This window comes from Trachurus trachurus (genome assembly GCF_905171665.1).
Source record: "Trachurus trachurus genome assembly, chromosome: 15".
NCBI classification, from domain to species: Eukaryota; Metazoa; Chordata; class Actinopteri; order Carangiformes; family Carangidae; genus Trachurus; species Trachurus trachurus.
Window position 1 is genome coordinate 19,171,759 of NC_139906.1, and position 14,711 is coordinate 19,186,469.

Below are 14,711 nucleotides of genomic sequence, written 5' to 3' on the forward strand. Positions count from 1 at the left end.
ATTTACGATACACTGTCTCACACAAACACACACACACACAAACACACACTCTCCCTTCTCCATCCACCGTCTTGTGTCACACTATGGCTTTTGTTAATTCTGCACACAGAGAGGCTTGTCAAATGAAAGCCCCTCGCCATCTCAGTTATTCTGAGAATAAAATATTTTGAGCTGACATTCACTCTAATAAGCTTAAAACCTTTGGTAATCCAGCAGCAGTGATTATTCCACGGTTACACTGAATGCCTGAAACAGCTACAGCATCTTGTTTATTAGTATGATAGATTTCTGCGGTGTCCATATAAAACAGCATGAAAATTCACTCATCCATATTCTAGCAGCTGCACTGATAGCCCGGATAAGTTGAGTTTACTTAAAAAATTTGAGGAAACTGGTTGCCTTAAAAAAATAAGTAATGTTTGATGAAAACTTGAGTGAATTTAACTTAAAAAAATGAGTGGATGGCATTGTTATTTTGAGTTCAATACACTTAATACCAAGTTTGTTTAACTTAAAATCATTAGTAATATCAATTGCTTTGCTCCTTTATTCAACTGAAATTTTAAAGTTAAGTGCACTAACCTCCAAGATGATTAAACTTAAAAACATTAGCAATTGCTTTACATATTTATTCCACTATAACTTTAAGCTGAATACACTAACCTCCAAGTTGTTTTACCGTAACAATTCCTTTGCCCAATTACTCCACTATCTTAAGAGTAAAATAAAATCAGTTTAATAATAATAAAAAACTATACAGATTAAATTATTTAAGAAGATAAAAAGCAAAACCACAAAAGTACATTCTTGTCTACATGTTTTATTAAACTTGTCTTGGCAATAACAAAATGCAGTCAACAGCTTCTTACGATAGACTTGACATCCCTTTACATTGCAAGCTGATTTTTCAGAGTCTGTAGCTTCGGCTTTAGGTCAGTGTGGCCCAATGAGAGCAATACCTCTTCCATGAACTGAAATGTGAGCCTCATAGTCTTGGGGTAGTTAAGATGGAGTGCATATGTGAGTCCAAACAGAAAGCACATTGGTTTTCGGCAGATCATGAATGTTGTCTTTCACGACTTCTCCCCCAATGATGATTTTCAACGAGGTTGGACTGAGATGCTGGAAAGATGTGAGCCCAGCACGCTCAATGACAAGTATCCCGACATCAAGGTCACGGAAGGAATCATCATCATCAGTGTCCTTAATAAAAGAATAAAAGAAGAGCACAATCATTACATTACTGTTTGAAAAACAATTTTAATCAATATAAGAGTGTCGTGAAAAATAAATAATGGTAAAAATGATAAGAAAGCAAGAGCTTACTTACAATGCCTGCTTTGAAGAAGTTTGTGGGGTTGTCCAAAAGGATGATAGGAAGCCCACTGAGCACCTGTCTCCGGATCGCAGTTGGCTGTGTAGTCTTTGAGGGATTAAACACAATAACATAAGTTAGATATCTAATATGAAAAACAAATAGGCCTAATGATAAGCTTAACCAACCCAGCATGATTGGATTGAATAACACAACTTATAAAGAAGCAGATATGATGTTTTAAACAATGCCAAGTAGCCTACATAATGTGACAAGCACTGGTCTGATGTGAAATCTGTTCAGAAACTGTCCAACATTCCCTCTCTTGGATAGAAATAACTCAAGGAGGTAACCACTTTTTTCACACATAAACTCATAATACTTACATTTCCACAGCATCGTCACAGCATAAGGATCTGTAAAAATAGAAAACAAGAAAACATTTAGCTCAACAACTCAGCTCAGCAATGCCACTGTTAAATACAATAAAGTAATAGAACCGAACCGACGTCTGTGTTATAGGGGAGACCGGCATGTAGCCTAAACAAGGTGTGTGTGTGTGTGAGTGAGTGAGAGGAGAAAAGAGAGCGGCTACGGAGCGGCCGAGTGGATCAATGGCTGCGCGCAGCTCGCGGTGTCCACAACATAAACACCTCCACAGCAGCAGCCCTGCTACACCTCTGCCCCGACAGCGGTTCAACCGCTTTCCTACCGTGGAAAATGACGGAAATATAAGAGATACAGTCGCGCACGCCGCTATGTGAGCCTCCTCAGACTGTTAACACTAAGCTAACATGAGCATGCATTAACACCATAACGTTCAAACAGTAACATTAACCTACACAGAAAAAAGCTACGCAAACAAGTTATATCCAAGTTCCCACAGAGATAACTAGGCTACAGTAGTTATTTTACATACTAACCGTTCCACTTGGAGTAAGAAGCATCCTGGTCAGGTACCGTCTGCAGCCATGCCTGTGCTCCTCCAGCCAGGTGTAGAGCCCCGTAGACTCACCGTCAGTTACCAAGGACCGGTTATCTTTGCCGTTACGCTGGCCTAGTCAAGTGACCAGGCAGGTTTTTGAATTAGGCCCCTCCCCTTTTTTAATGAAACTTAAACATACCAAGTTATCGCGTTAATATAATACATCCATGAGTTATATCTACTAAACATGATTAGTGCAATTAATATTTCAGCTAAATAGTACAAACGACTAATGTTTTTTTAGTAATGATAGCAGATTTTTCCAAAACATAAAAGAATAAGTAATGATCACTCAGAAAGTTTAAGTAGAAAAAAATCTGGGTTTACAGTGTGGTCTCGTCATAAATTATGAATAATGAAGTATTTTCAGTTATTTTCAGTTAATAGTCCAGACTGTCGTGCTCTCATGAACACCTGGAGCACAGACGCAGTGTCACCGACCAGGCTCAGTCAGCACAACAGGCTCTGTGACTCAAGATACAACACAAAACTACTAAAACAGAGGGTGAGCATTAAACAGGTAGTTGTGTTATTATTGTCATAATTTACATTTTATGAATTAAAAACAGGCTTTTTTATAGAGGGTGCAGTGCACTCACACTTGGTTTAGTGTCACAAGTCACTATCAGTGTTTTTTCAAGGACTACTTTACTGCACGACACAATATACCTGCAACATTCACCTGTATGACCAATGATCTGATCAATCAATTTGATTTTATTAGCCATAATAAGGTTGTAGGACTAAGGATTTCCCTGTGCCATAGAATTAGTGTTTTATTATCAGAAAATGGAAGTTATGGAGATTTGAGAGTTTGAACATCCAAATTATTTATAATTAGATTGAAGGTGCTGATGCTGTTCTGTTGGAGTGTGCTGTGAAATCAGCAGCCAATTCAGTGTTCTGTGCTTATACGCCAAAAACAAAAAAACACTGATAACATTCAGCAGTCATCTGCGCTGTGGGGTAGATTAAAAAATGCACAACATCCCTCCTCCTGCACGAGCATAAGGCTGAGGAGAACATCAGCAGAGACACTGTACAGTCAGGAGGAGAGCCATGACAGTGTATTATAGGCTACTTGCTGAAGAAGTCACGGGACAGGCATGGAAATACACACACACATACAACACACAACTCACGTGCAAGGAGACAGTGAGGAGCTGTCCCCTTCATGATGTCAGTGGGAAACCTAATAATCATGCTCCTCACAGCAGACAAAGCAGGGAGACCCCCGTGTAATGAAGCCACTGCTGAAGTACAGTCCCACAGAGCAGTCACAGGGACCATTAACATGCTTCGCTGCTGGGCTCATGTCCCAGCTGCTCTGGCGTGATGATGCTCTGGTATTTTAGCTGCCTGTGATGATGGGATGGAGGGTGGAGGGAGGATGGATGGATGGATGGATGGATGGTGGTGGGGAGGGGGGAATCCCTGCTGCAATAACAATTTAAGACCCTCCCTAAGGAGCAGTAGAATTTAGCACAGTCTTCATCTGACCAGCATGAGTGAAAAATACCAGTGCGTCAATAACGTGGCAATTTGGACAAAACATGCAGGTCTATTTCAGGCTGCTTCTTCTTGGGGAGGGGGGCTGCTCTGCAAAATAACATCGTTTCAGAAAAATGATAATTAGATATTGCAATTAAAATTTTGAGTCTGTCAGATACGGAAAAATGGATCAGAGATATTATGTCCGATTTGCATTAAACGTTGCATCATTGATTTTGACGTGAAGTTGAGCGCTCGGCTGATTCCCGTGTTTTCCCCCCCACCACCTCGCCCGCAGAAAAGAAAGATTTCCTAAAGTTGACGCCTTGGCTCCAAGAGCGAGCGGCATTGAGTGAGATATAAGAAGCTGAAATCCTCTATACTCTCCCCATGTGAGATCAACAGAGGGATGCTGCTAAATTTAGAGGAGATAAAAACACAACAGGCAATCCCCCCCCCAAAAAAGCCCATCAGCTTCTTCCCGGTTTGCGCAGTTGCAGGCGGGCTGTATGGATGGGAACTCTCCCCCTCCCCTCCCGCCTTCCCTACCTTCCACTTTGGTGAGGGTGAGCACCGGGCTGTTGCAGGCGGACAGCGGGGCAACCCTTGCGGAGTGTTTCTTCATGATGATGAGCTCGGGTGGGCTGAGCTCTGGACCGCTTCGACTACATCCCTGAAGCTGATTTGGTGCAGACACCAGACCTCTTGATGGGACTCTTGATGTTTCTGGAGCCGGTCTCCTGTTCTCTGTCCCCTTGAATCCATCCAACTCCCTGTTGGTGCCTCTCTCTCTCTCTCTCTCTCTCTCTCTCTCTCTCTCTCTCTCTCTCTCTCTCTCTCTCTCTCTCTCTCTCTCTCTGTCGTATCCCCCCACCCCCTCCCTTCCTCCACTCGCCTTCCCTCCCCAAATCTGCTGTATCCAGTCAGTGCGTCCTGGTTGGTCTCTCCTCACGTACACTTTGACAGTTGCTGCAATTCGCCGGCTTCACGCATCCATCAGTCGCCCCCGTCGATCCCCCCCTCCCTCACCACTACAGCATCACATCCACCCACCTACCGCCCCCTGTCCCGAAGCGATCGTGCCTGGTTGTCTTCCCCGACCCCCCGTGGCTGTGGTCCCCCCCCCCCGGGCTTAAGGAAGCTCTGCGTGGGTCTGACCGGACGCAGGTTCTGACCTGGCACCGTGCAGACAAACTCTGGGCTATAAATGGACGTTGTGACAGATCTGATGGGACAAATGCAGATGAAATTGGAGGGCGGGGTGTTTAGCCTTTCACACACATGGTGCTGTCTGTCTCTAGTAAATTAAAATGTAATGAGACCAGTTAATGGCAGACCACGTGCAATCCGCACAATTAAGGCATCATGGAAAAAGTCCCCAGACTCCACTATGTCGAGTCTATTAAATGGCTGTTTACTGTTGTTTTTCCACATTTGTGCTAATCAATCCCTGTTTACGAATCTAATAAGAGTTTTATCATCAACGAACTCCCATTTAATCAGAAATCAGCCCAGAGACTGATTACAAAAATGTTGGTTGTGGAAGATGATTATGTAAGTTTCCTCCTTTTATATCCCTGCCTCTGTGGCAGTGCTGTTTGATATTGATTGCAGATAATCCATGTGATTTCAGTTCTGGTTCATTTGGTGGTACTAAAGCAGGTGCAGTTTATGGAGGGTCAGCAAACACTCCCTGAACAGATTTTGTTGCTGTTTAGAAGAGCAACTAGTGCATCTGTTGTTACAGTGCAGCCAAACAAATTCACATATTGAAATGTTCACTTTACACTGAGAGTACTAATGTAAAACAGCAGTGCCGTAGAGTAAAGAGGGTGAATGGTAAACAGTGAGGCTAATGTGAATGAGATAAAGTTACAAACAGCAGCTCTGCATTACATGCTGCATTGCATCCTGGTAATTGAATGCAGCCTGAATGATGGATTCCACATCCAGCAATGAAAACAAATTTGTAGAGGTAAATTTATAATGTAATTATATTGAGTGCTGACCAGGAATACTATTAAAAACTGTGGCAATAATGCGTATATAGACCTAATACATAGCCTGTGTTTGACTTTGACAGTGTGATCTCAGTTGAGATTGTTCTCGATACTGTGCGATGGGTAACATTTTCAGGCCCATCTACGAGGCGAATGAGAGGTGCCGAGCACATTGTTGAGTTTCCCATGGTTCGTGTCTGTTCGCTTCCCCTCTACCAGCAACAGAAATTGGTTTTGAAAGCTGAAGTGACATTTCAGAGCTTCACATCAAGTTTCATACAGCTCTCCTCCACTGAGAGCCATTCAGCACCCAGCAGGTCATCTGACACGGTGCCCGATCATCCCCCTTCTCTGTTATCATGTCATCCCCTGAGTCACAGAAACCATTATACACAAAGAGATAATACGTCAGAGGAAAACAGATTGCTGTCAGTGGTATAGTACAAATTGAACTGTGCTGGGTATTGATCTGAGAATGCCTCCACTGTCACTGTGACCTCGCTTTAACATCCTCCAAGACATAAATACTATGTGTGTCTGCAGTGACCTGCTCTGCATACAGTATGTGTGTGTGCTAAAGGAAGCTGCACTGAATAATTCACTGCTTTAACTGTACCTCACATTCAGGGAAGAATCCCCTGTCCTGCCTAACTAGGACAGGCAGCTCTAAAACACTCTGCCCGGACCCATCCTGATGTTCCCCCAGCAACAAAATCCACTGGTCCTTTACTATTTTCCATCGCTTCCCACTCCTCTTGTGTTTGAGTTTGAAAATGGGAGATTTCAGGAGGAGCAGATGGGAGCTAATGGATGAAGCGTGAGAAGTCAGAGTGAATGAACTAAAAGGGCAGCACAGGATGTTTGATGGATAAACATTATTAACACGTCACCTATGAATGATATTGTTGTATGAGAGATCCTTTTTTTCTCCTTTTTTTGTGTGTGTCCCACTCTGGCTCTGCAGCTGCCAGCTGTGTTTGGGAACTGTCTTAATTCTGCCGATTTTCAGTTGTATGGTAAGCACATGAAGATTCAGTCGGAGGAGCACCCGCTATTATTGATAGAAAAGACAGGGAGGTGGAAATAGGTGGAGCGGGCGAGATCATTAAAAGATCCCAGTCAGTGACTCATAGACTTTTATCTGTGAACACGGAGGAGGATCAAACCAGTCCACGCTCTAAGACACCACATGACGACTCTCTCTCTCTAACACACATTCACATGCTGTAATAGAATAGGGATAAGCGTCTATGAGCAATGAAGAAGAGCAAAGAGCTAAATCCTTTGAGGTTGATGCAGCCTGCTGAATCCCTGTTTCTACCCAGAGACTGATGGAAGCAGATCCGGGACGGGAGGCGATTATTCCTGCATGTACAGTGTAAGAGCGTTCGAGTGCGAGAGGCTTGTACTTTTCTTAAATGTTTGTTCATGCTGAATAATTAGGGAAGCCTCAGCTATTTTCCAGGTCAGAAAAACACTCTGCTGCTATAATGTTATCAACCACATGTGGGAATGATTCATATAAAGCTGTAAAATCAATAGATATGATGTGCTAAAAAAATGGTAGTGTTAGGTTCTAAAAGGAAAAGTTGGGGTGGCAATGGGACAGACACCTGACAAAAGATTTTTATTGAAGCCAGAAAACAGCCTACATTAGTGTGAGGGCGATCTCCCAGGAAAAGAGTAGTTGCTTCTATTTCATGGAAAGGCTGACCTGTCCCTCGAGAGTTAATGACCTTGTTAAGATGTCTGTATTGTATTTTTTATGGGATAAAAGACACACCATAAGCAACCATTGTCATGCCTCTGTATTTCCACCTTATGACTCCAATGAACCACTGACACTCTCATGGATTGTGACAGGCAGGGTTTTATATGCCAATATACCTAAAGGACCAGTCTCGTCAACTTGCTGTGGCAAAATAGACCAGAAACTTTAGTCGGCTACAGAGAGGAAGACTTTACAGTTGCAAAACCACCAACACTGTGTCAATCACTTCCGGTAACAAGCCAAAAACAACAATAAAAATGTAAAAGATGCTTACTGGTCTAAAAGGCTGTATTTGCTAATGGGTCTGAGGCTCTAATACAAAAGTATTTTTTCAACACACAGGGACCAAGAAAAACATAACTGAACAAACTGCCAACCAGGTGAACTGACAAAGTGGCAGGCAGAACGTAAAAACTGGTATCGGCATCTGTTTGCTTGTATAATAACAAACAAAACAAGACAAGGGTAAAGAAGAAAAATGTGTGCTATAATTAATTCATGGAAAAGTTAAACTAATCTGAGTCAACGCCAACTTCATCTAAATCCAATACAGCTTGCATTTACCAATTTCACAATTACAAATCTGTAATGTGACCAGGAAGATGGAAAACAAATGAGTCTGAAAATTTGCTGTATTGATTATGCATAAAAGTGCTCACATAGCACCTGATAGGGGAAGATGATTGACCTGAAGTGCTAAAACATGTTGTGTAAGAGTAAATGATTTCTTACCGTCTGATCTAAACGAACCGATAGTGCCAGTGTGAGTAATGTGCCCGGCTTGATTAGTGTACAGTGTCTGTTTGGTACTGTCAGAGCCGTTGTTGTTGCCTCTTTGCCAAAGCATTAACAGACTCATTATTGGCATTTACGATGAATCCAATGACACAGCTAATCCTGATCTAAGACAAATCAATTCCTTGTCAAACACCAATAACAACCACTTAATGTGAGCTTTACTCAGCTGAAACCAGGAGATCCTGGACAGTTGCGCCTCAGGCCAGAAAAGCAAGAGAACTGAGTGCATCTGACCAGAAAGCAAGTGGTGTAATCTTTCTTTGACTTTGACACAGTAAAGGTCAGATTTATTCACTTACCATTTGACTTCAAATCTGGCATAAACAAAATCAATCACAAAGGTTAAGATTAGAACAGTCAAAAGATGATCTGGCCAAAAGGGACACATAATCTTTATGTTTGTGTTGATGAATAACAATGAACTCCAAAACACCACTTCTTAGCTCTTTGATTTCTATCATCCCTCTAACAAAGAGAATCATCTGTGTCATTAGCAATATGCTATATTGGTGTGCCTGCCTGACAGTAAGGTTGGTCTACTAGTTTGGTCCACACTGAAATATTTCAACAGCTGTTTGAATGGATTGATTTCATGGACATGCACAGTCCAGTGATGATGTGGAGGGCACTGTTAATCTTATGCCACCATGATGTTTCCACTGAATGGACTGCTGTGAAATATCCATGGTCGCCAGAGGATAAGGACTTTGGAGATCCTCTGACATTTCCTCCATATTTCCAAATTTCCTCTTCTAGTCTAATCATACAGTCATATATTTCAGAAAAGGCACAAAGCTTTGTAAAGGTCACACTGTGGTTTCATAGTTCCCAGACAATATATCCTGATTTTGGCGATCCCCTTACTTTTTCTTCAAGCAGTAATAGAGGGTTGAGTTATGGTCTTGGGAGGCATTGTATGCATCGAGTTTTTGCAAAACGAGAGAAAACCTACAAAAAGGCCCATTCATTTTAATAATACAATGAATCTTAATGGGAAAGTGATTAATATTGATATAAGATATTGGCAGTGATCTCCTTTAGATAAACCCGAAGAGAGCATTTTAGTGTTTACTTCTCTGAAAGGAAAAAAAAAGTAAATGAATCTTTAATCTCTGAACTATCTCTGGCTCCGGGTCACGTCCTGGCACCTGCTTAGCATGGAAAACAGGTAGTGGGGCTGTAAACATGAGAGCAGCGCTCACACTTAATAACAATGCCCAGGGTGAAATAGGTAGAGAGACAGGGGTGGGGGAGTTGTTGTGGCAAAGAGTTTGAAATAACAGCTTGTTTCAAGTACTAGAAAGGTCAAGTCAAATTAACTTTCCCTCTTCCAGGGACCCGATACATCTTCAGAGCAGACACAGCTCATCTGTGGAGGCAAGTGGCTGTCAAGGTACTGCAACCAACAGCAGTTTATTGGATTAATGGCCTCGGTTGGGTCCCCTGGGGAGTGGGAGGGAGAAAATAGTCGCCAAAAACACTTTCTCCATTTTAGTTACATTGCAGAGGTACATGGTGACTCACACTCATGCTGATTTTTCATGCATGCTTGAAAAACCTTATGCTCTCAAACGCTGCCATGCTGGAACTGGTGCTACAAGTCCAACACTATTTAAAGAGGGAGCGTGTGCGTGTGTGTGTGTGTGTGTGTTTTTATATTAATCAGAGGAGAATTTCCACAGAATGCATACTCGTCAAGGTGATTTTTTAATGAATCTGTCTGCAAATCAATCCCTCGTCTGGGAAAATCAATACCTCTGTGAGTTATTGTAATGTATCTTCTCCACAGGAAAAGAGCAGCATGAAATTATGGAGTAAACACTGTCAGTCGAGGACCTTCTTATAATTAAGTTCTGGTGCCGCTGTGTGCAATGATTTGCAGTTATGCAGATAAACAACATACTGTTCCCTCTTCAGTCTCCAGGAGTTTCATATGTATTCAGCTCAAGTCTAAGCTTTTACATCTGGGACAAAAACATCCAGGATGATATGAACTATGTTACTGTAAATCTAAATTAATGTTGACAATACTTAATAACAGAAAACTGAATTTGCTAAAAACATCTGCTGGCTCCTTCTCAAACATCAGTATACCAATAAATTAAACAATAATGTTATTGATGTTATTAAATAAGATTAAAAAAATATCTTATTTTGCTGAGAGAGTTTACGACCTCTTCCCAGTGTCATTAGGGAAAAAGACAGACAGAGCGAGACTTGCTGCCACTTTGAAGCAAGGTGCGACTTCCTCTAAATTAACCACAGCTAATAAAGTCCAGCACTATCTATTAAGTGCTGTCAAGTTGCAATACCTCCTGATAGCCCTTATAATCGCACTCTATCCCCGCGGCCCACGCTTAATCAGGAAGAGTGAGTCTCCATTAAATTTACATCCCCTTAGAGGAATCCGCACCAGACACACATTTCTCTTTTCCAATTAAGGTTGTTTCAGAGGTACAACATGTGATATGGAAAAGTTTGATTTGTGGTGCAGACCTGCAGGCAGACCCACAGGTTGTGGCCCAGCAGGGGGACTGCGTACACTGTAGGACATAAAGACAGTAATGCCCCGACTGACACTGGTAGAGTACACACCGCTGTATATGTGCACAGTATATATGAGTATTTCCTTACTGGCATCTTTTATTATTATATTTTTGAATGCAACATCCATACAAATATAGCACACACCCTAACTTTAGTTCATTTAGTATTTTCTAGCAAATGTTGTATGTTTTTGTTTGGGAGTGGGACTCTCATCTGCAGGAAAACCTTAATCACACAATTACAAATTTGAAAGACCTCGACTACAACCAGTTAAAATCCTGTGGGTCCTGGACTCAAACTGTCAACTACCCTCACTCACTAATATCTTTTTTACTGCTGAAAACCGCTATTAAGCAAGAGGAGCTAGATTATCTAGTGAGGGTATAGCCATCACATTAACATTAACAAGGGACGTTAACTCCTACTCACCTCAGCAACAGAGAAACTGACCCTTGGACCCCAACTGGTGGTTAAAGAGAGAAATGTCCCCAAGGAAATAATATGTGCTTCTCTCTCTAATAAATGGTGCTTGCTCCCTCTGTTGTCAGGCCTGAGTATAGACTATTCAATCTTCACCATTTAATGGAAAACCTCAAGAGTTTCAAGTTCATATTATATATAATCAGATTTTCTGTCAAGTGGTAAATTTTCTATTGAATGCATTTTAACATACAGATCTGTCTGTGGTTGTGAAGCAGAAAAAAGCCTCACAGGTGTTATTTGCTCACTGCGCTTAACATTATTCAAATTGTTCTCGATTGCTGTAATTATGGGGCAGCATTTCCAAACGCTTCTCTTCACCACTTGCATTCAAATCAGGCTATTATCCAAGTCTGAAAAGTGTGGGCATTGATCTCAAACATATTATATGATGTATTTTTTTCCCATTATATCATAAAGTTATTTAAAAAGAATGTCTGATTTAGCTCTGGTTGTGTACTATAAGTAAGTAATTTATAAATAAAGGTTAAATAAATACAGCCACAAAACATGTTACTTCATTTTATATATAATGATACGTAGACATAGTGAATCATCAAAAATAAAGTGGTAATGTACCATATGGTGCCTTGCCATGACACTATTGAAAAACCTGAGGGGGCAATATTTTGGCACTGGCAGAGCCCCCATTGTGCCTGTAGGGGGCACTGTGACCACATGTACACAAGGATGAAAATTTGACAAGACACCTCTGCTCTGAGTGTGCATGGAAAAAATGACCAAGAAATCAAACTGCAGCCCAGCAGTGGAGCAGAAAGTGGGACAGCTGTAATGAAAGGTGATGAAGTGACCCACATACAGAGAAAACAGACAGAGGCCCATGCTGTGCAGTTCACAGACAAACAGATGTAGCAGCCGTATGTCAAACAGACATACACATTCAGAGGCACACAGCCACACACAGAGATCCTAGATGAACACAGTAAACACACGCACACAAACACCACACAGATGAAAAGTATAGTCACAAACAGCATGGTGGCTCTCTGTGATCACTTTTCACCTTCTCCTCTCTTTCATGTCCTTTCTGGGCACATTATTAAAGCTCTGTCACATTTCTGATCATTTCAAGGTACATCCTTCAATGTGAGTGACAAAGGGCAAAGCAAAGTCCAGAGTGAACTGAAAAAGCTCCAACAACTCTTTTATCTAATGGATTTCAAAAGATGAAAATACATCAATGAAAATATTCGCCCAGCTAATTAACACACTATACAATTGTTGGCCACATTAGGTGGTGAACATTTTTATTCATTTTTAAAATTGTATTGATACACAGAGCACCAAAAACAAAAAACAAAATCATGTGTAAAACTGGAGGTGGAGTGGTAAAAACAAAAGAAAGAAAGAAAGAAAAGAAAAAAATGATAAATTAAACAAACAAACCAACAAAATCCACCGTCCACCGTGTTAGCAGCTGTGCTAATGCTTTTAACCTGTACAGAAAAGATTTCAGCGGCTGGTGAAAGAGCAGTGTGTATCAGGGTGATTGGAGATTAAAAACTTAATTGTCCTTACCTATTTGGTTTTGACTGAAAATGTGGATCTTTAAAAACTGGTCAAATGGGCATTTTCATTTTTATGAGAGGCCAAAAAAATGTTAAACAAATATTGGTAAACAGCCAGAGATGAAAAGACCTTTGTTTCTCTGGAGAGCATTACTGTAACAGCAGCAGGGCTGATACAATGCACTTAATGGTTTTCATGTTTTTGGACAACAACAAGGGAGTGTGGCACAGAGAAATCTGCTACATTAGGCTTTTAATGCACTGATAAAATACAGTTTTGTCGGTTGGTTTTGATTTTAGTTGCAGCTTTGTCCTAAAAAACTGTCTGAAAAATCCCAATATCACAAATCCTTAAATCAGAGGTTCAAATATTGAGGTTATTTACATGTTGCTGAATATGATCTAATATATCAGCAGCTGATTCCATTTTTCAAGTATTTACACGATTCAGGCCTCTAGTCTGTACCATATACGTACATAAACACGTGTGTGAATAAAGCAGCTTGCATGTACTGATGAAATGCAGGTTATTTAAATGAAGGCTTATTATGTAACATGAATAGCAATCGGCACCATGAATTTCAACGAGGCTCCACTGAATTTCTTTTCTTCCCTGAATTTTTGATTCTCGTTTATTGATCCCTCAAGCAGCAGACCTTCATCTTCTTCTTCTTCTTCTTCTTCTTCTTCTTCTTCTTCTCTGCGTCTGTATTCGGGTTGAGGCATTAAAAAGTCAGTATGTTCCTGCTGGGTAAATGGGTTACAGAATGAGTAAGGAGTTATTTATGTTTCTGCTAAATGCTTCAGCGTGTTAGGGGATCAAACCTCTGACCTTTGTTTGGAGACACCCTCACTAATAAAACTAGTCCAATCCCATAACTCTTGAACAGGTCAGGAGTCCTGCAGCTGGGGGGAGGACATGGAGGACCTGTTGCCACCTTCCACTCTCACCTCCAGCTGAAACCAACTAACTGGCCCCCTGACGGTGACATGGGGACCTTTAATGAGGGATTCATGTATTTCCATCTTTGTGACTGACAGAACTGTGAACACGCTCCCTCAGAAAGCGAATAATGGTAAAAGTAATACTCCTGAGAAACTGCCCCTCAATTATGCAGAGATTTGACAATACGAATCATCTTGCTAAAACATAAGCGAGGTTGGCAGACCGACAAAAATTTGGGCAAAGGACTCTGTCTTTTGTGGTAAATAATTCAAAGCACGTTCAAACACCAAGAAACAACTTTGTAGTTAAACACAGCTGGCAGCTGGGGCAACAATGTAAAAGTCTCTCTCACGAGGGTAATTCTGACCTGTACAATCGTGTCGTCATTACGCCTCACATGTTCGTTTTTTGTCTTTGAAGTGCGCCGGGTCCACCCAGGTCGCTTTCAACACTAATCAAACTGCTTTCTGATCACTATAGCACAACCTATCTCTCCATCCGCTACAGCAGGTGGTTGGAGGCCCTTCAAAAGGCCAGTGGCAGGTGTGTGTGTGCGCGCTGTCAGTAGTGCAAAATTCACACTCATGCCCTCTCTCTCTCTCCTTCTCCCCTCCATCTCCACTTCTCAACCTCAAACAGCGAGAGCACCCAGGCAAATAGTGAGCAGTCAGTGTTGGACAAAAATAGAACTTGACGCCCTTGTGTTCCCAAATGCTGTAAACGCACAGCTTCGTATACACTTTTACGGAGCCTCTGCTTTCTTTATTATCTGGTGATGGAATCGCCAAAAATGAGGCAATTCATCACTCCAGTGGGTGCAGTTTTCATTATGAGGAAGATACTCATTAT

At 41.5% G+C, this 14,711-nt stretch overlaps 1 protein-coding gene across 2 annotated transcripts in view; it reads right to left on the minus strand.

Moving 5' to 3' along the window:
• The window catches only part of slc35f3b (solute carrier family 35 member F3b), a gene marked incomplete at both ends in the record, with an annotated part of 52,102 nt that overhangs the window by 21,491 nt on the left and 15,900 nt on the right, over positions 1-14,711 (minus strand). The window contains one exon of one of the 2 annotated variants that reach the window (XM_083987727.1): positions 4,341-4,416. The exons of the other annotated variant lie outside the window; for it this stretch is intronic. Within the exon in view, the coding sequence (XP_083843853.1) occupies positions 4,341-4,416 (76 nt within the window). Of the gene's footprint in view, positions 1-4,340; positions 4,417-14,711 lie in introns of those variants that run through there. 2 annotated transcript variants of the gene reach the window in all.